Here is a 21,824-nt window from a genome sequence, read left to right on the forward strand (position 1 = left end):
CCTTCTGCCATGCTCTTCCGCCATGATATTCTGCCTCACCTTGAGCCCTGAGGAATGGAACCAGTCTTATATGGACTAAGGCCTCTGAAACCTTGAGCCCTTAAATAAACCATTTCTCCTTTACAGTTGTGCTGGTTGGGTCATTTGGTCACAACAGCAAAATAGCTGACTAAAACTCTGTGTCATTCTTGTGCATATGAACTGACACCTTCATCTAGTCCAGCAGCATTTTCTAAACATTTACTGTGCCCAGTATTATATGGGTGCTGGGGCTAACTGTAAAGAACATGAATATTGCTTTCCTTAACCCTCTGTTACTCTGTGGACAACAGCAATAATCTGTGGAGAAGCAGTGGCCCTACTGCTGTCTACTTGGGCAGCTCTTCTGCAGACTTACTTTATCATGGCATGAGAGTCCTCCAAAGCGGCTGTTGTCAGAGATGCAGCAGCTGCTAGGAGTGTGATTGGGGTCTCTCCTTTGATACAGCTATGATCTAGACCCAAATAGAGGCTCTTCCATTAGCTCTATCTTAGCCCAGCATGAACCAAAGGGGAACAGACCCTGAGCCGTCCGTCTCCTGGCTCTGCTTCTCAGCTCTGCACAGGGCAACCTGTCATTGTCTAAGGAGTGTTGGGCACAACCTCCCTTCAAAAGGTAGAAGGGACACCAAGGAGGTGAGGCTGGTGAAACTTGATGGGTCCAGCTGTACACTCCATCTGGCCCATCCCTACCCTACGCCTCCTACCTCTCCAGTCTCTGCACCTCTGCTCAAGTTCCCTCATCCTTCTCTACTCTTACCTCCCGATTCTTCCCAGAATGCACTGCGTTCCTCTCCCTCTAGGCTTCTTCATTTGTGGTTTCTTTCTTTCCCCTTCTTTCCTTCCTTCCTTCCCTCCCTACTTCTTTCCATCCCTCCATCCTTCCTCTTTCTCTTCTTTCTTTTTTTTAAATTTATTTTTATTATAAACAAATGGGATACATCTTGTTTCTGTTTGTACATGAAGTAGAGGCATGCCATTTGTGTAATCATACATTTCAATAGGGTAATAGTTTTTGATTCATTCTGTTATTTTTTCTCCCCCCCACTTCTCCCACCCCTCTTTTCCCTCTATACAGTCCCTCCTTCCTCCATTCTTGCCCCTCCCACCTTTCTCTTCTTTCTTTCTTTTTCCCTTCTTTCTTTCTTTCTTCCTTCCTTCCTTCCTTCCTTCCTTCCTTCCTTCCTTCCTTCCTTCCTTCCTTCCTTCCTTCCTTCCTTCCTTCCTTCTTCCTTTCTTTCTTTCTTTCTTTCTTTCTTTCTTTCTTTCTTTCTTTCTTTCTTTCCCCTTCTTCCTTTCCCTCCCTCCCTCCCTCCCTCCCTTTTTTCTTTCTTTTTTTCTTCCTACTGGGAATTGAACCCAGGGGTGCTCTACCACTGAGCTATATCTCCAGAAATTTTCATTTTTTATTTTGAGACATATCTGGCCAGGCTGGCCTCAAACTTGGTATCTTCCTACCGCAGCCTCCCAAGTAGCTAGGATTACAGGCTTGTGCCACCAAGCCCAGTGGCACCTGCGATTTCTGATTCTTATAGCTCTTAGCAGGAAAGGATGCTCTTTTCCCTTGTGCTCTCTAATAAGATTCCTACCCTTTAGAGAGCTCTTTCAAGCAGTCTCTTTTCTCTTAGGCCTCCTCAGATTCCTGGGTTAAATATCCTTTCCTCTCTATAGTACTTACCACATTCCCAGGATTATTTCTATTTTTTAATGCACCTACTTTCTCCACCAGTCATTGGTTCCCTGGAGGACAGGAACTGGGTCCTACTTGTTTTTATATCCTTCCTAAATACCTTGCACGATGATAAGCTCATTGTAGGCACTTTATTATTTATTAACTAGGCTAATTCAATTCTACTTACTCCAGGCCAGGTTCAAGTCGAAATTCCCCAATGAGATGCTCCTACACCCTGCAGCCCAGCTCTCTGGTCCACTCTGATCTGTTGTCTTTTACCTTTCCTGTTCCTTTGTTGTTCACTCTGTCTTATGGACTACTGCATACTGTGGCTTTTCAGTTGCTAACTTGATGTGCAGCTTGCTTCCTGACTGAAATGGGAGCTCCTGGATGCAGGATGAGTGAGTCCCACTTGTTTACATTCACACATCTATCCCATGGTGTTCACTGAGTAAATGCCTCCAGACTTAGCAAGGACAGCAGCTACCCTAGGAGCCTCATGTGGGATACTGGACATTTCTGTCACATCTATTGGTCAAGGAAGCAGCCTTTATGGGAAGGAGAGTGCTTTGTAAATGGCCAAGTGCTCAGTATGTGGCTGAATGTGGCTGCAGGAGGGAGACTGTTCAAGTTCCTTTTAGCTTGCCATTTAATTATTCTGAAGTAACACACTCTCTTAAGACAGTGGGCTGTGAGCCTGTGACAAAAACAGCTCTGGTGAGCAGGGTTTTCATCCACCAGGATATGCGGGCCATCTGCTGGTTCTCATCCATGTCCCTCTGGGGTCTGACTGTGATCTGCCGTATTTCTATTATTAATGGCACAGGTGGGTTTCATTCCTCACTCAGTAGCCACAGAAAGTCTGACTAAGTCTGGGAAAAATTGGCTCTGAGGAGGCCATGAGTGGTTAACTGTGGGGCCTCAGTACAGATTTACCCTCTGATTTCCCTGCAAGGGGACAGTGCAGATGTGCTGGCTGGTGCCCATCCCTTGGAATGTGAAGAGCTCATGAGAAAAGGAAGGGCTTGCGAGGTGCCTGGGGACACAGGGATATGGGCCAGCCTGAATGTTCTAAGGACTTAGACAGGACTTAGAGCAGGTGGGAATGGGAGTGTGGAGTAAAGGGAGCCCTGTAGCTACTGACATTTCTTATAGGATTTAGCTGGCCATCTCTTTCTGGAAGGGAAAGTCAGAAGGTGTGGGGACAAGTGGACTTTAGAACTCAAAAAATGGAGTCATTCAGGACTATGATTTCCTAATCCTGTCCTATGGATTAACAGGTGCAGGATAGTACATGTTAGTGTGTTACAATTTGCATAAGAAGTGGGAGAAAGGATATTTATGTATCACTTGTATGTCTCTAGAACACATTAGAAACTTGAATAAAGTTTCCTTTGGAGAAGGGAACTGGGTGAATCTGAAACAGGGGTAGGAAGGAGTTTTTTTTTTTAATTGTTTTAAAATTTTTTATTTTTTTATTGTAAACAAATGGGATACAAGGTGTTTCTCTGTACATGGAGTCAAGGCATACCATTTGTGTAATCATAAATTTACATAGGGTAATGGTGTTTGATTCATTCTGTTATTTTTTTCCCTTCCTCCCCACCCCCTCCCACCCCTCTTTTCCCTCTATACAGTCCTTCCTTCCTCCATTCTTGTCACCCTCCTTAACCCTAATCCTAAACCTAACCCTAACGCTAACGCTAACCCCTTCCACCCCCCATTATATGTCCTCATCCGCTTATCAGCGAGATCATTCGTCCTTTGGTTTTTTGAGATTCGCTTATCTCACTTTGCATGATATTCTGGAAGGAGATTTTTCATTATATGGGGCCTTTGTTCCTTTTACATTTTGAAATCACCTGAATGTGTTACTTACTAGTGTCAGTGTGTGTGTGTGTGTGTGTGTGTGTGAGAGAGAGAGAGAGAGAGAGAGAGAGAGAGAGAGAGAGAGAGAGAGAGAGAGAGAGAGAGAGAGAGAGAGAGAGAGAGAGAGAGAGAGAGAGAGAGAGAGAGAGAGAGAGAGAAACCTAACACACCTAACACACACAGTCCCAGAAGAAACTTTCTTGAAAGGGGTATGAAAATCTAAAAAGTTAGGGTCTTGGCAGTCATTTATAGTTTGCTGAATAGGCTTAGAAAATTCAACATTCAGAGCATGTAGCTCAGCAAGAAGAAAGAGGGAGGGAGAGAAGGAGGAAGACAGCAAGGCTAGTCTGAGCACTGAGCATCTGCACATGCGGCGCTTGCCCATGGCTCTGCTTGGCCATTGCATGCTCTCTAGTATCCTATTAATCAAATAAAGAATCTGAGAAAGTCACTCACCTGGTTATTCTCAAATAACTCCAGGATGAAGGTGATGGCACTGCTGTTGATGCCGATGAATAGATTAGCACAAGACAAAGCCACATAGGCTGTGCTGGGGACGTCAAACAGGAAAGATGCTGGGTACATCATGGGAATGACCGCCCATCTGTGTGAAATGGCAACACCATGGAACAAGTTCCAATTGTCATTCCATCAACCATACCTCTAGATAGGATGCAGTCTTCTCATGTATGAGGTGACACATTTAAATGGCCAGAGCCCCAGGGGAAAAAAGAGATGTTCCACCCCTAGGTTTCACACCTCATCTTTAAATGGAGACAATAATGCCTGTCCTGACCATCTCATGGATTATGTGAGGAGCAAACAACAGTGGCTGTGTGTGCACTTTGTGAATTACAATACACAGGAGGGTTCTCCACCCTGCAGTGCTTCCCGCTCTAGTCTGGATCCACAAAGCAAAGCTGAAGGTCCCAAGGAGTTCATTGTCACAGTTCCCTGGGCAGTTCAGTCACACTGGCTTCTGAATTCTCCTTTTCCAAGAGAGATGAATGGAGACCATTGCTCTGGTAAGACTTTACTGGCTCACATAGGAAGGGCCAGGTATCATTATTTCCATTTTTCAGATGAGGAAACTGGGGTCCACATGGGTGGTTTACATGTCCGTAGTTACACCTACAGCAAGAAGTAGGCTTGGGATATAAAGTTGCACGATTGGCTCTACCACCAGCTGGACTTAAATCTCTGTCATCCTGTAGCCTGACTCAGGAGCAGCTTTCCAGCTGGAGTTTTCTATTATGTGAAAAGAATTTTGCCTGCCTCTTGCCATTTTGCCTGCTCTCGCTTGTCCATCGCCTGCCTTACACCTATCCATCACCCAACGCACGAGGTTCACCTCCCGATTGTCCGACAATAGTCAGCAAACTGATCACTGACTGCCAGTGGAGCACCAGCTGCCTGCTGTTGCCTGGAAGTTCACTGTTACAGTACCTGCAGGTTTGATTACACGTGGCTGCCACCATTTTAAGACAACAGCCAGGCCCCGTAGGACCCCTGGCCAGACTGACTGAGCCCCGTCTCCAGGAGCCCTCTGCCTGACCGGTCACTCCCTGCCTCTGGGGCCCTCACATCGACTGACTGCTCCCTGCTGCCAGGACCCCCAGACCAACTGACTGCGCCCTATCACTGAGACCCCAGACCGACTGATTGCAACCGGCCTCTAGGACCCCACAACCACACCAACACACTGGACCTCCAGGACCCCTGCCTGACCAACCACACCTCACCTCCAGGACCTCCTGCTGACCATGTCCACACCCTGAGCTGCAGCTCTCCATTTGCCAACACATTTCGAAGCCAGAGCAGCCATCTTGGATAATCCTGGAAGCCGTAGCTCCAATCTTTGGGTGGGGCAAATCCCATCCTGAGATGCCTGCTGGAGGCTTGAAGCTCATTATCAGGTACCTCTCATGCATCAGGCTACTGAACTCTGGGAAGTTTCATTACTATATGACTGTTATACTGTAGATTTTCTTTTTTCTCCTTATTGAAAAAATTTAAGTTTTTATTTCCTTACTTTTCTGGCTCTCTTTTCCTTTTGTTTACCTGTTCCTTCAGAGTCTCTTTCTCCCTTTTTTGTGTGCTAACATCCAATTTCTTTTGATTACAGTCTCACCCTTTCTATTATCTAGAACTTCTGTATATTTTTTTCTTATCCCATTAACAGCCACATTCTACATCCCTCTGCATCCTCTTTGTCCTCCATTAGAAACTGCAGACCTTATTGCAAATGTTTGTTTTACTGAAGATAATATTTGAACTCATTCTGTTTATTATGACAATTTTGTTATTATCCTCATAGGGGCTATTTGGTCTAGGATTGCATAGTGTCTGAATTGGGCACTGCTAATATTGATCTCCCCTTAAAGAAAGGGTTTTGGAAACCTATAGGGCCACTATAAGTCTATAGGGGGAAATCTGCAATACTCCAGATCTATTATGTGAAAAGAACTCCCAGCCAGTACAGTTGGAAGCACAGAGATGGGCAAAGGGGCCATAAATGACCTAGAGCTGGGGAGGAACTGGGGAGTGGCCAATTCTCAGACTCCAGAGAAGGCCACAGTGGGAGTGGAAGAAGAGTCAGACTATGTGGAGCCCCTCCCATTGTCCCTGAATGGATAGGCCTTAGAAATACCTCTACTTCAGGAGTCAGAAGTAGAAACCAGACAGATTCTTGATTAGCAGAAGCAGACACGCCAGGGACTGGAAGCTGACCCTGTACACCTACCACTGCTGGAAGTCCCAGTCTGCCATCAGAAGATAACCTCCCACCCCCGGCTTCCCTTTGGTGCCAGTAGTTAGGGACCTGAATGACTTACCCATACAGCATGAGCAGTGCAATCAGGGCAGGAAGACTCCTGGGGGACGTGTAGGCTTTTTTCTGAAACCCCATGAAGATGCCCACCACCAGTCCTGCACTCACTGCATAATTCATCTTGAACAGAGAAGATAGCAAGTCACTGAACATCTAGGACCTGTTTCACGTTCTATAAAATGAGGGATGGGAACAGGCTCCTCCAGACCTTAGGACCTGGGATTGATTCCATTTGTCTAAACATTCCTAGTCCCCCTGCTGTCCCCCTCCCCCAGGGACCTTCGGTCTTCATCTATGGAAGGAATGAATTATAACATCCCACCTGATCTCTCACTCTTTCTAATTGGTTATGAAGCCCAGCTTATACTACTTTCTAAGCATGTCTCTAGAATTCAGAAAAACTTAAAATATAGTCATTGAACTCACAAAACTCAAACAGATGATGATACCATTTCTGAAAAATGCAGTCCTGAAGCCATTAGGTGAGGCACAGGAAGGTGGGCGGCCACAGTAGGGTTGAGTCTCAAACAGGATGAAAACTTGAAGAGTGAGGAAGGTACCCATAGAGGGTCCCAGGGTGAGTGGTTGAGCCCCAAAGGGATGAGGAAAGTGTCTTTCAGGGGGCTGAGCTGGTGTGGAGTATGAGCCAGGACAGAGTGAGGAGGAGCAACAGCAGGGAAAGCGGGTATTCACACAGGGAGGGGTGGTGGTAGAGATGGGGCACTTGTTACTTATGGGTAATAAGCTCAGATAGATAAATGATTTGGGGTGAAAGAAGGCAGTTTCTCACTCTTGGAGAAGAGATTTATAAATATGGAGACAGAAAACTAGTATGAGCCCTCTGGTGTTGGACTGGAGCTAAAGGTTTTGGTGAGCATAGAGTTCAGTGGGCAGAGACTGAGGAATACGGATGTCAGTGTGTGGATGTCTGTGGATGCACATACGTATCTTCCCTGGTTCTTTCTACTGAGAAGACCTGGTCCCAATGATACTCTGGCAGCTATGAACAAATCTGGCACCTAGATCTTAGTCTCTGAGGGAATGAACCAGGGCTCTTTGGGGGAGATGGTTGCTTCTGGGAAGGGATGGTAGAAGGGCAGGGTGAACCTGAACCATCTTGTGGTGCCAGGGAACAGTGAAGTGCTCAAGCAGGATGTAGACATAGTGAAGAGGGCACAGAGGCCAGCTTGAAGGAGCTTTCCCTGCCATACTGCGGACCATCTGCTATTAAGCTAAGTAATGATGGTATCGAGTTATAATCTCAGTTAACACAGGACCCGTGACTACATACAGAAATAAATAAATAACCAAATAAATGGAAAGTTTGGCAATGAACAGGATATTTGCATATCTTCAAAGTACTTCTCAAAATTCTTAGTAATTATAAAGGGGAAGAGAGTAGCTCTGATAGTGGAGAAGCCCAGTAGACACCTTCTTATGTGATGATGTGAAAATCCTCAGTAATAGGACAACTTAAAACCAGAAGCAAGCTGATAGGATGCAAGAAGAACCCAGCTTCCATTCCATGACACTGCTGCAAGGGACACACAACCTCAATAGAATCATGGGGAAGCCTCAGGCAAACCCAGATTGAAGAATGTTCTACAAAACAATTGGCCTGTAATCTTCAAAAGGACTAAGACCAGGAGTATTGAGGAAAGACAGGAACTAACTGTATCAGGCTAAAAGAGACTAAAGAGACAGGACAACCAAATGCAAGACAAAATTCTGAGCTGGGTCCTTGCCTAGAAAAGAGATCATTGGTGCAATTGACAAAACTTGAGTGGGGTCTGAAAACCAGGTAGTGGGGATGTCCCAGTGCTGGTTTCCTGAAGTTGACAGTTGTGCAGTGGTTGAAGGGGGCATGTCCTCATTTGTAGGTGATAAATGTTGAAGATGCTGGTGTGTGTGTGTGTGTGAAAGAGAGAGAGAGAGAGACAGCGTGCAGAGAGCGCATCTGTCAAGAAGTTGCTCCCAAATGACTCAGATAAAAGTTTCATACTGTATTTGACACTTTTCCACAAGTCTATGATTTCAAAATTAAAAAAAAACAACAGATGACACATATGAAAAGGTAAGAATGTAAAACACCACAGGTGATCTAAGTGAATGATATAAACAATAATCGTTCATTTGACATTGACTCCCCAGCATGTGTTGTGTTTTTACCACTGGCTAATGAGAGTGATTCTGTTACCTGGCAGGTCAGCCAGGGAACCTACCTGAATCTGCCCACATCAGAAAAAGGCAAATGATGGAAAAAGAAAAAAAATGTTTTATGCACTCTTTTCCCTCTGTTTGAATTTTATGCAGCTGCTTCTCCCCAGTTTGACCAAACTGCATAAAATTCATACTTCCTTTTCCTATAATTTGCCTATTTTTATGCAGGAAGGTGGCTGAATCCAGCCAGTTGGAATACAGGAAGGCTCCCTGGCCTGACTACTGATAACAATAGATTGTGAAATTCAGCACTATAGATTCAGATTTCAGGCCAGCTTTAACCTTCTAGAGCACCAGGAAGCCTGCCAACACCATACCCAATGCACTGTCTTCTAACCCTTCCTAGGATGACCCTGGCTCTACTTTGGCAGTATGGTCTCCACCCCAGATGGCCAGTGTGTCCTTCTAGGCATATCTCTCCATAGGTTCAGAGTCCTCTCTCTGTAGACACACACACACACACACACACACACACACACACACACACACACACACACACACGTCATCCCCAAGTGTAAATGCTATTCCTCATCTTTTAAAGGGGTGAAAAAAATCATCACTTTAATAAAGTAGCTTCCTAGGGCAGGTGAGTCTGTCTCCTTTCATGTTAAAATCTCAGGGCCACTGTGGCCTCTGCCCAAAGAGAAGTTTGCAGCTTCTGAGTTCCCAAGCACTTGCATTTTTTCATGAAGATGGAAGAGAGGAAAGAATTTAGTCACTATTGAAAATTTCTAGTTTTGAGTGTTAAGAGTTGAGTGTTAAGATTAAAGAAATCATGTCTTTCAGGAATGCTAGTTTTAAGTATTGTCGAAAGCCACATGGAGAGGGTCACTTGTGTTGGCCTCCACAAGATGCTACTGCTATCCTCCACCAGTTGATGTATCATCTAGTGGAGGCTTACCCTCATCTTGGGATGCTGAGATAAAATAAAGGATCATGTTACTGAAGAGACCCAGAAGAGATGAGTTGTGTTCTCTCTCTCTCTTCTTTTTTGCTATATTGGGGGTTGAGCCCAGGACACTCAACCACTGGGCTACACCCCCAACCTTTGGTTAGGGTCATAATGACCCCTGCTACATTATATCTAGGCCTCTGCTACCAATTCATTCTAACCCTGTGGCCTATCATAAGGTACCCCATTCTAATTCCTCCTTGTTCCACAAACTTGGTTGCAGTTGTAAGTAATGTGTTAGTCTATTGTTGCTCTGACAATTTTATTTTTAATTTTCCCTAAAGTAGTGGCTAATCTGATATAGTGAAGTTCTGTCTGGTTACTCTAGGGAAGCAAAATAAGGATAATGGGTAGGGTTTCCAGATTTGGCGAATATAAACATAGAATGCTTAATAAATTTGAATTTCAGATATATGACTAACTTTATTAGTATAAATATGTCCTATGCAATATTTGAAGTGGGATATACTTACACTGAACATTTACTCATCGTTAGTTTGAAATTCAGATTTAACTGGCTATCCTAAATTCATTTGGTGAAATTCTAAGGAGGTTCTACCTTAGACTTTTGGGGGATGGGTGGGATTTAAGAAGGAGATTTTGGGTGAAGGACCCCTTGGTCCCTTCCCATATCTAAACTATTTGGGGGAAGACCAGGCTCATGCCTACAGTGCAATGATTACTTGGTGGGACAGAAAACCCCTCAGTGCAGGACACTGAGCCCTTACTCGACAGTTGTGAGGCTGTGACCCTCAGCCTTCCTCAGCTCTGGGACCCTGGTGCCTTTCTAAGAAGATATCAAGGGACAGTAGCACACAAGGCCATTAGCCTGGCACCTTCCAGCAGCCCCGACAGTGCAAGAACTCCTCCAGGCACTGTCACTTCTGTCAGAGCACGCTTGAGTGCCTCCTCGGGCCCAAGAAGGTGAGGGAAGGCCTGACACTCACAATGTCCCAGAGGAAGTTGGTCATCCAGTAGGTGGTGGCGCTCACTCCACTGACAAACTGGAGGTGCTTGGCTTTATTCACTCTCTCCTGGATCAAGTAAAGGACAAAGCTGGCCGGGACAAAGGACATGGCAAAGATCACACAGATGGCAACCACAGCATCCACTGACGTGGTCAGCCTGCAGCAGGATGAGAGACACAGGGAGAGAGAGGTGAGGAAACAGGAGCAGATACACGTCAGGCCCTGGCAGTCCTTACCCAGGTTATGACCCCCGGGCTCCCAGTCCCTAGCCTGAAGCTCGTCATTCCGCTGAACTGTCTTAATCAGTCTGGGTCAAATTTACGTGGATATCAGTAGTTGCCTTTCTTGTTTCATGTGAGCATTTCTAGACAAACTTTCTTTTTATTAAATTTTAAAACGATTTGTCAATAGTTATAGAAATCAAAGTGTATATTAATCTCATACACCACAAAGCTCTTGTTAGCACAAAAAATTTGTGGATTAGCTTGAGTTTTGTATATAGACAGTCATATGGTCTTTTAACAAAAGAAATAAATCATCCTATTCAATCACATTTTGGGGAAATGTTCATAATATAAATAAGGCAAAAGAGAGCAGGCAAGTTATACAGGATCTGGGTTCTATTCACCCTTTCCTGGACCACATAGAAGACCTCTGGTGAAGGGGGTGGAATCCAGCCATAGCCCCAGGCAGAGCTGTGGCCGCCTGCAGAGAGGTGCACCTGCACACAAAGGCATGGCTGTGGCAGTCACCGCCTGACTGACACAGCCCCACACAGACCATGGCAGAACCAAGGCTGGAAGGGAGCACCAACATGTTTCCAGACAATACCCCAAAGTAGGTAGGGTGGTAGAAAAGAAGTTCTTGAAACTTTATTATCTAAATTTTATTTAATGAACATATTCTGCTTTATAGGCACAGAAAACTAATCTTTCATATTCCATATTCCAATAGCTTGGCAGGAGGTATGGAAACTTGGTCTGAGTGAGAATTTAACATAGGATAGTTCAGAGCCCAGGGGGTGTCCAGAGAAAGGCATCACGGCCCAAGAATTAGCAGAGACCCAGGGCATGTTCAGCAGCACTCAGTGCATACTGGGTAGTTAAATGAGCCTCTTGGAAGAAGTATGCACTAATAAAGACACCCCCAGCAATCCCTCCTGCACACAGTTCTCAGAAAGAGCAAACAGGTCACAGTGCACAAGACGGATGTTTTTACCAACTGAAGCTGAGCTTCAGAGCCTAAGCTTGAGCAAGACAGACCTGTTGACACCTCAAAGCATGACCACGTGAGGGAATTAGCAGAGTCTGGGATGATCATGCCTGGGGAAAAGAGAGATTCACAGAGCCTTCTCAGCCTCTGGCAATCATTTTGCACACTGGCAAGGAGAATATCTGTGCAGACTTCAGAAGCAACTTGTTATCGAAAGTCCAAAGGGAATGGAGTAAAATACGAACTTACTTTCCAAATAAATATGAGGGAGAAAGAAGGGCCAAGCAGTGTGGTCCATGAAACATTTACATTGCTATCCAGTCTTGCCCTTTGTGGTAGTGAAAACCTAAAGAGTGAGGAGGTGACAAGAAAGCTGTGAGCGTGGGGGTCCTGTTGGCTTACACTGTGATCTCAGAGAGCTGCTCCTTTGTCAGGTTCAGTGGCTGGCTGATGACGGTGATTCCATGCTCCTCGGGGTTCCTGTCCTTGGGCAGGTTGGCCCGCAAGATGGCGTTGTGGGCTACATTTAAAAAGCTGACCAGGGCGTGCCAGCCTTTGTTGTTAAACCACACCTAGAGGGCAGAGGTGGCTTTTGTTAGGCTACACTACAACCTGACACCTGAGATTGGCACTAACAAGGGCTGCTTAAAGAAAAAAATTAGCAACAGGAAAAAGAAGGTGAGGATGAGCCAGGGTTTGGCAGCTGGGAGACATTCCCAAGATTTCAGCAGGAAGAGGTATTGAATTTAATTAAGCTGGGAAAACAAGAATAAAATAACGGGCTCACATCACAAGATTTGTTTAGCTCTAGGGCAGATTACACAAGTCCGGTACCTTAATGTTGTCTTCAGTTTCGAGATATTTAAGGAAATCAGACATTTCTTCAGATGCTTCTCTGGTGATAGGGCCCTAGATAACCACAATAAACAAGCAAGAGGGTTTGGTTTGGTTTGATTTTTCTGTGACACTCATGATAATTTCTATTTCATAATAATTAAACAAGTCAAAAATCCTACCCAAATCTCCTATCTGTTTACATACCCCGCTCACGTTCATTATCCGGCCAAGTTCACTTAAAACACCAACAAGATCTTCCCCGGTGATGGGGAGCACCGGAAGCTTTCCTCCGATGGAAATTCCCCCGTATCTATAAGGCAATGAGAAATCCTCAGATCCATGCAATGAACCTCATGCCTCCCAGTGACTCTCCCAGCTTCTAAGGGAAATGTATTCTTCAGGGAGTGTTTTCTGGACTAGCAAACAACACTGCTCCACTTTGCAAACCAATGTTTTTTGTTTGTTTTGAGGCAGGGTATAACTATGTTGTCCACGCAGGTCTCTAACTCCCAAGTTCAAGAGATCCTCCTGCCTCGGGATCCTGAGTGCTGGCACTATGGGAGTGTGTCATTACTCCCGGCCATAAACCAGCTGTTAGTTCTTCCCCGTTACTGCTCCAGGATGAAGGCTGGACCTCACCTTGGCATAAAGGACCCTTCTGAGCCTGGACTCTGCTCCTCTCCAATTTCAGCCCTCCTCAGAACTTCCCTTGAGGGATATGTTCTAGCCATGTTGACCCATGTTGAATCTCCGTTAGAGCTCCAGATGGTCTGGGTGGCTCTTGTGTCTCCCTGCCTTGCCAGGCTGCTGGCTTCCCCAGGCGGTTTTTCTCTTTCTCTTTTCTAAGCATCTGATCAACTCCAACTTGCCTTATATCTCTCATCACTCTTTGATGTTGTCCATGACTCTTCTCTACCCCATCTTTGTACTTCAGGTACTTCTGGTCCCACTGCATACATCTTTATCTAAGCGGGGCCAAGTACTGCTGTTCCTTTCTTGATACCTCTCAGCCCACCCCGGCTTAGATAGCATTCACCAGCTCTTGCCTGATTCTTATGTGTGTGTGCATGAGTGGTGCTGGGGATTGAACCCAGGGCCTTGTGCATGTGAAGTAAGCACTCTACCAACTGAGCTATATTCCCAGTCCCTGCCTGACTCTTGCTTGCTTCTTCACTGAGATCCTGGTCTTTGGTTCCATCTTCCGTACTGCTCTAGTCTCAAGTAATTGTGTTGAAAACACCAATCTGAATGTATCACTGCTTTAAAACTCTTCAATGAAGGATAAAAGCCAAAAGCTCAACAGAACAAAATAAATTCACTAGTAAAGCAAAGCAGAGGAGGAAATCCTTCTTTCTCAGAGTCTCAGATTGCCCCTTCAGCCCCCACTTTCTGCTTCAGCAGAGGCACTCCAGTTCCCTCTAGGGGACATTTCTAAGTTGGATTCACTTTATAGTCTAGAAGCTACCTAGGAAAGTCAGGGAACATCAGCCTTGCACCTATTCTAGAGGCCTTGTCCTTGAGGGAGTCTGAGTGACTCCTTGAAGACTCTCCAAGTCTCTAGAACCACATGAGCCTCCAGGATGGTCCAAGAATGGGGTGAATTCTAGGGCTGGACTAGACCCTCTGAAGCCTAAAATGAATAGACCAACGAATGTGCAGGCTTGCAATCTGAGATTGTATTTCTTATAAAAACCATCTCTTACCTCTGTTCGTTGACCCAGAATTTGCTCTTTAGGCTGAAAGTCAAAATAAAAATAAAGCATTAATTATCATAAGTATGACAGAAGTATTAATTTTCCTTCTCAAATAATCATTGGAATGTTTCAGTCTTTAGGACCATTTTTGCATTTTCTGATATCCAGTGTGGCAGCCACCCAGTCTGGAGGCCAAGTCTGGAAATACACACAGGAACCGACTGATGCTTTTCACCACTGGCTCCCCCAGTCACATCCAGCCTGCTGGACCTTCTAAATAGTCACAGTCAGCTCACATGTCCGGCCAGTGTGCCCAATGTAGACCCAGAAAACACAGCAATGACCATGTCAGTGTGGAGTGAGGGCTGTAGCCCTTCTGTTTTACCTGCACAAATGAGACTCTAATGATCCCCTGCACACTTGAGGGAAGTTCTGACTTTCCTCACCCAGAGCTAAGACCCCGACTTTAGACAGTCGGAGGAAAAAATGACAAGATGGGAAACAGGTAGACACCAACCCTAAACTTCAGATTTCAAGCCTCTGAACTTTCACACTGGCATCAACCATCAAGCAAAAAATCTAAAATCCCATATTGCAAATGTGCTGTTGAGAGTGGTTACTGCCAACTGCATGGCTGAATCAACCCTGTGCACACTGCTTTTATTTCTGGGCTTGGATGGCATTTCATTTTGCTCATTGCTGGCTTGGCCCTGCCCTCCCAGCATCTGCTTTCACCATCTGCAGTGTGTTCTAGTCATTTGATTGTTTTTCCCTAGTTCAGGGTTCTGGTTAGGGAAGCAACTGAAAATAATACTAAAATTAGACCCTATGTTTTATTTTACAGCTGAGACGTGTGGGGACTGGATCACAACTCTGTAGGATCTCTCCAGAGAGCAGGCTCTTGTCAAGCTGCTGGCTCTGATAGGGGATGCTGATGGCCTTCTATCCCAGAGGTGGGGCTTGATAAGGACAGCTGCAGAGCTGAGAGACCCAGATACTCACTGAAGGGTTCACGGGCATTTTCCAGGGCAGCAATAACAAATAATAACCTAGAATTGGAGTGTGACCACTGCAGTTAATTCAGTCACCCCTGGCCAGGGGCACTGTCGCTCTGGACCTAAGGTTGTCCTTTTTCCCTTTGTCTCTCCCTTTATCTTCTTGCTTCTCTTTTCTTCTTCTACTCCCCCTCTTTACTCTCCCCTCTCCAAACTTTTATCTGTTAACTAGTTAAAATACAAGGCTGCATAATTAAATAAACTCTATGCATTTCTGGTAATATTTTTAATAGTACCTGAGTTAAACTTTGCTGGCCCTAAACATAAAAATGTAAAGCAAAATGAATCTTACATGGCATTTTGCTTGTATGTACCTCAGTTGCTTTTTCTGATGGATGAGGCCCTCACATTAGAAAACAGAAAACATTCCACTGCCAAGGTCATAGGTAAACTTTCTGTCTGTAGTAAACACTATCTACAGGGGGCTGGAATGAGAAGTACCACAGTTCTCTTCTTACCTGCTTCTTATAAGAGCCGGATATGTTTTTACCAAGTAGTCCGAAATGTTCCTGTTCGTAAGGTTTTGTAGGATTTCAGTGCTGCGCTGGATTCTCTGAGGTAATGAGACTCACATTAATCGCTTTGGAATTTGAGATCTTAAAGTCTGTGAAACTCCTGTTCTTCTCCAAAAATTATTTGTGGACTCAGATACTAGGAAAATACTAAATAAAGCACTGACATCTCCCTAGTTTCCATATTAATCATGTGGCAGTCATCTTTGATCCCTCTTCTTTTCCTCCAATCCATTGACAAGATAGGATGGTTTAACCCATCTGCGTCTCTCCAGCTCCAATCTTGGAACCCGAGTCCAAGCTACCACCTAGACCTCACCTAGGCCTCCACAGAAACTTCCATACTGTCTTCACCCTTGGTCCACCATGTTCCGTTCTCCACCCAGCTGCCAGATCAAAATACAGGTCACACACTTCAGCCACCTTGCTTATCACTCTCCAATAAACCCCAGGGTCAACCCAATCTCATTGTCAAGGCACTGTGGCCCTCTGTAATCTGGTCCTGTCCCCTCTCTGTGCTCACCTGCCACCCTTCCCTTGTGGAGGCTTTGAACTTGGTGGTTCACTCTGCCTGCAAACTCTCCCTGCAGAACTGCACAGTTCAAATAGGTCCAAATTTGATTCCTCACAGAGGAATTGTCTCTAGTCCCTTTCTACCACTGCATAGGCTTGTGTTGTCTTCATAGTGCTCATCTCTGCCTGAGACTTCCAGTCTGATGAACTATTTACTGTTTGTTTTCTTTGGTATGCTATCATTTCAGGGAGAGCAGGGGCTTCCCTCTCTCCCTTCTCTCTTGTTGGCTATTATGTCCCCAGTTTTCAGAGTAGACTCTGGCACATAGTTGCCACACAATAAATTTGTGATGTGAATGAAAGTATTTGAATAATGCCTTACAATTTACAAATGACTTTCAAAATACATCTAGGACTAGAAACTAGTTAGCTAATCTAACGATTTTGAAAAATGCAAAAATGCATGAGCTTGGGCTAGGGATATAGCTCAGTTGGTAGAGTGCTTGTCTCGCGTGCACAAGGCCCTGGGTTCAGTCCCTAGCACCAAAAAATATAAAAAAAGTAAAAAAAAAAAAAAAATTTTTTTAAATGCATGAACTTGGCCTCCAGGTGGCAATAATACTTTGTATTTAGGAAGACATAGTCTAGAGTTGTGTTAGCCAATGTGGTAGAATGTTCATGAGCCTTGGGCAACAGCATTTCACTCTGTCTAGAGAGTGACCCAGGGGTAGTAGGTGTGGGGACCTGGGGGGGGGGCACATTAAACAACCATCATTATGCACCATTCTTTTCACTTTTCTTCATTTTCATCTCTTCCTTGCCTTTCCCATTTGACTTTTCCTCCTTGGTTTATTTTCTTCCCTTTCCCCTCTCTGATGGAGAACTAGCATCTACTCAATGCTTGCTGTGTGCCAGGCACCATGTTAAGTGCTCTGCATACCTGATCTCACTTAATCCTGACATTTATGAAAGAGGAATTCTTACTTTACAGACAGAGAAACCAAGGTTCATAAAGGCTGCTAATTTCACTGGGTTGCAGAATGTGTAGGTGCTTGGCCTAGGATTGGAACCTGCATCTGTTTGATTCTAAAGTCCTGGCTGTTGCCACTCTATCACCAGCTTCTTGTGCTGACAGTGGCACTCAGGGGAAATGCCAAGCTCCTCTGGAGGAAGCCAGGTTGGAACAATTGCTGATGAAGGGATGGTTTATGATCAATTGTTTTCTAAAATGTATGTCAAATAAAATATTCCTGCTTGATCTCCACGTATACTAAATGTTAGGGGCGGAGCACTCCCACCTCAGGACCCTTCCTTCTGTAACATTCTTTCAATGCTGCTGGGTCCTGAGGTGGGAGTGCTCCATCCTTTCTCACTGGGAATGGACCACCCAGAACGAAGACTCTAGCCCCAGTCTCCCTCGCTGCTGCTTTCTGCTCAGCAATGTGTAAGTGGAGATGTTATGTGGCAGCTTCTAAAAGCTTTTCCTTGCACACATTTGCCCTCTTTTTCTCTATCCGTTCTTCTATTCTGCTGCCTGGAAAGTACACTGTGCCATTTGGCTGGTGAGATGGAGGCCTGCTTGGTATGGATGAGCAATAAACATCGAGGGCTCTCACGTGAACTTGTACAGGGGAAGAGTTGTGCCTTGTTCCAACCACTGTGAGTTTGGGGTTGTGTTGAACCTAATTCTAAGTAATTCTTTATTACATTATTTCCACATATTTCCGAATCCTCATAATAATGCTGCAAAATAAGTGCAGTTATCCTGCATTTCTAGGTGAGGAAATGCAGGCTCTTCGAGGTCCTGTAAACAACCCAGGCCTCCCTCACCCTCACCCCATGCTCTTCCCACTGCACCCCATTGACTCTTTGAGGATTGGTCATTCATCAACAAATCATGAAAGGGGTTGACCAAGGTCACTCTCAGCAAGGTCACTCTATTCAGCAAGGAGGCTGAATAGGAAGTGTTTGGTGGGAAATGAAGCTCTGGGTCAGTGACTTATTCCCGGTGGCACAGTGACAAGGTTCTCTGGGAAGCCCCTCTGAAGGACCCAGGGAGCCTAGTTTAGCCCCTTGGCCTAACCTTCCTCACTTAACAGTTCAAAATATTATTCTGATAGAAGCTTAGGAGGTATCAAGCAACCCCCATCCCTGGGACTGCAGGCAGATGGGGCCCTGGCTCCCCATGCTGGGTACCTGTGGGGGCGGGAGCCCCCCGGCGCCCTCAGGGCACTCGGGTAGCATGGTGAGCTTCTCTCTGGTGCTGCACTGGCAGGAGGGTGAGGGGTTGGCTGGTGTCCATTTTTGCTTCTGGAACAGATGGGTGATGTTCGGCGACACTGGGGGAGTCTTCCAGGGGGTTGAATTGCCACAGGGGTGCTCCCTCATGGAAAGCAAGAAGATATTCCACAATCAGTTTCAAAGTCGATTTTAAAATCCCTAGAAAGGAGAAATAGTGCCCAACCCTCTCCTTTCAGCTTTTCCTCTACCCGGAGCCGTGCATTTTCTTCTTATCCTCTTGGTGGTTAGGTTCTGCTCAAGCTTAGGTTCGTTTGATTGCCTGTGGCTGGGGGGTGACTATTTAGTTTGTGAACTCTGTACGTCTAGCAGTTTTCTCTAGCTATTGAGAGATGGAACAGATAAAAGAGGAATTTGAAAGTAGTCTATTTGGTCTTTATTGATAACTTTGAAAGAGAAGTTAAAATTACATTGAAACTTTAGGATTTCTGGTGGATTTCAACCCTCCCCTACAACTCCCTTCTCTATACTTGTAACAACAATTGAGAGCTGGCCATAGGAGTCATTAATGACATTTGGGGTCCAATTACACAATAGCATATCCTCCATCTCCCTCCTACCCCTGTTCAGAGGTCTTTCAAATAGGTTCCGGGGAATCATGTATCAACTGAATATGGAATTTTTATATTGAGAAATACAGAGCTTTCCGACGTTGCAGGAGCTACCTGGGAGGTATGACTGCCCTAGCATACAGTGCTTAAGGAGAGGCTGGGTAAGCGCTGCTTGGAGACATGGAAGTGGTCCATGAAATACAGAGTGGAATGGGGGTCTCTCCCATCCCTGCCAACTCAGACCTCTTTGCCAGTCTCTCGGGGGAGATAGGGTATCAGAGTAAGGGTGCAAAGGGACTTACAGAAGCCACTCTTCCTTCAGGCAGCGGTTGCCGAAACCTGGCTTGTTCAGGAGGACGTCTGTCAGTACCTCAAGGTGCTTGCTGCCCGGCTCATCCATGCTAGGTGGAGTGAGAGAGTCTTACTAGTAGTCATGTGACTGTGACAGAGTGGACAAAAGCAGCCCACATGCAATTCAAAGCATTTAGGGAATGGCTACTACATGTCAGGCATGTACACAAGGCTCTGAATGCTGCCCGAGGGGTGGTTGTAGGTCTCCTGGGAATGGGGTAGGCTGCCCGAATAAGCCTACAAATATGAGAGTAGACCATCTATACCTCAAAAAGATGGCTCCGCAACCTACTTTTCCCACTTTGCATCCTCTTTCCTTACTCCCCGTCCATTTCTAGGCAATGACAGTATATTAACTTCTCTTCTGAGGGCAACCCAAGGACCCCTGTCACATTGGTGGAGGTCCCAATCAGAGCCCTTCCAAGTAGCATGTGGCCCAGGAGCCCCACACCTTGGAGTATAATGATGACCTCTGGGGAAAAGTCTGCGCACCTGAAGAAGGTGTACTGCTGCCCATAAATCCAGGGGTGTAGGGTCAAGGCAGGGTATTCACCAAAAGGAGGCACAATGATGGAAAGCACCAGAGCCAAGAACACAAAAGTGGCTGGAAGCACCATCTGTGGGGACACAGAAACATGGAAACACAGATTGTGGTAAGAGATGATAAACAGCCTCGTAGTTAGACCCTGGTGGGGGATGGGCTTCTGGGGGAACAGGCGAGGTATGCAAAGCCAGGCTAAGTAGAAGAAAGCAGAATGTTCTTGTGGCCATCAAAGAATCTGAATATAGGTACAGCTCAACCAGAGACTAAAGGGCAACTCAAAGAGCAAGTCACATGACTTCCCATTCTCTGAAGCAGTTTCTTCAGGAAAAGAAAAATGAGGAGGATGACCTGGACATATAGTGTCATTGTAGAATCGAGAGAAAACATGACTTTGTCTTTTCTGTGATAAGAAGAGCAACATTAGCATATTCACTACTATTTCATTTTCTTTGATAAGTGAGGTTCAATTCTCACAAAGAAGACTTTTATCACCCTGAATCAAAGGAAACGTTTGGCAAGGAGGAAGCAAAGCAGGCAGGGTATTAAGAAGGTGCTGAGGGCTATGTTTGAACCCATGGGCATGGAATGCTTGGCTGTGGGCTTGTTGGGCCCCGGGCAGAGTGAAGGAGCACAGCCCTCAGGAATACCTGGGCCAGGAAGTCCTTGCGACTGCGGACAGCGTGGTGGAACCGCTTGATCAGCAGCGCCTGTACATGCTGCAGGACCAGCCGCAGGCCAGTGTTGAGCACCATGCCAGTGCGCTGTGGCTCCGGGGGAGGCTGGCCCTCAGGGTGAGCGGCCTGCATGGGGGAGCAGGTGTTGGAGCTCTGGGCAGGCCGCTGGGCCTTCTCACTAGGGCTCAAGCAGGGGTGTAGCATGCTGGCATGTTCCCTTCTCGTGCCATCTGTTTGGGGAGATCGGATTAATAATTTGGAAAAACAGACAAGATCTGGACCTCATATGCTATTTTTCTTGCAAAAAAATGGTTTTTGGTTTCCCCTTCATTCTAGTGTAGCAACAAAATGCCAGGCCAGGCCGATTAAAAAATCTTTTTTAAAAAATCCATTTTACAGTGTAAATTCTGTATCGGTAAAATCACCTGAAATTGCTTGAAAATTCTCTTTTATCATTAAAGAGAAGAAAATATCTCTGAATGCAATGGCAGATACCTAAAACAATTCATTAAAAAAAAATAAGGTGCAGAATAATCAGTGTAATAAGTTCATGTGTCATACACAAAGATGAATGACATCTTAAGTATACACACACATAACTGCAGTCTAAAAGAATACCCACCATATCAACAGAGGTACCATTGGGAAGGCTGGATCTGATGGGGGGGGGGTGTGTTGGAGAGGTATTTCAGTCTTTGGGGTCTTTAAATTTTTAAACAGCATAATATATTACATAACTAATAAGTGAAAATATTTAAAGTGTACTTAAAAATTAAATTAAAGTGAGTCAACTTGGTTCTTTCTGAATTCTTAAGAGGTCACTGAGAAGTGGTAGAGAGACTAATGAACCAGGAATTAGCAGATCTGGGGTTGAATCCTGATTCTTACAAGATGCATACATTTGGGGAAGTGACTCAATCTGTTTTCTCATTTGTGAAATTAAAATGAAAACAGGTCACAGGATTGCTTTTAAGATTAAATGAGATAACACACGGGACTGTGCTTTATAAACCATGCAAGTTGTCAGTTACCT

At 45.3% G+C, this 21,824-nt stretch overlaps 1 protein-coding gene across 1 annotated transcript in view; it reads right to left on the reverse strand.

The window, feature by feature from the left end:
• ABCA4 (ATP binding cassette subfamily A member 4) overlaps positions 1–21,824 on the reverse strand; it is a 139,280-nt gene that overhangs the window by 28,620 nt on the left and 88,836 nt on the right. The window contains 12 exon segments of the mRNA XM_079152574.1: positions 4,037–4,184; positions 6,415–6,530; positions 10,530–10,707; positions 12,165–12,334; positions 12,597–12,671; positions 12,804–12,909; positions 14,303–14,335; positions 15,807–15,901; positions 18,570–18,756; positions 19,525–19,623; positions 20,066–20,190; positions 20,765–21,021. Of these exon segments, the coding sequence (XP_079008700.1) occupies positions 4,037–4,184; positions 6,415–6,530; positions 10,530–10,707; positions 12,165–12,334; positions 12,597–12,671; positions 12,804–12,909; positions 14,303–14,335; positions 15,807–15,901; positions 18,570–18,756; positions 19,525–19,623; positions 20,066–20,190; positions 20,765–21,021 (1,589 nt within the window).

This window comes from Sciurus vulgaris (genome assembly GCF_902686455.1).
Source record: "Sciurus vulgaris genome assembly, chromosome: 1".
NCBI classification, from domain to species: domain Eukaryota; kingdom Metazoa; phylum Chordata; class Mammalia; order Rodentia; family Sciuridae; genus Sciurus; species Sciurus vulgaris.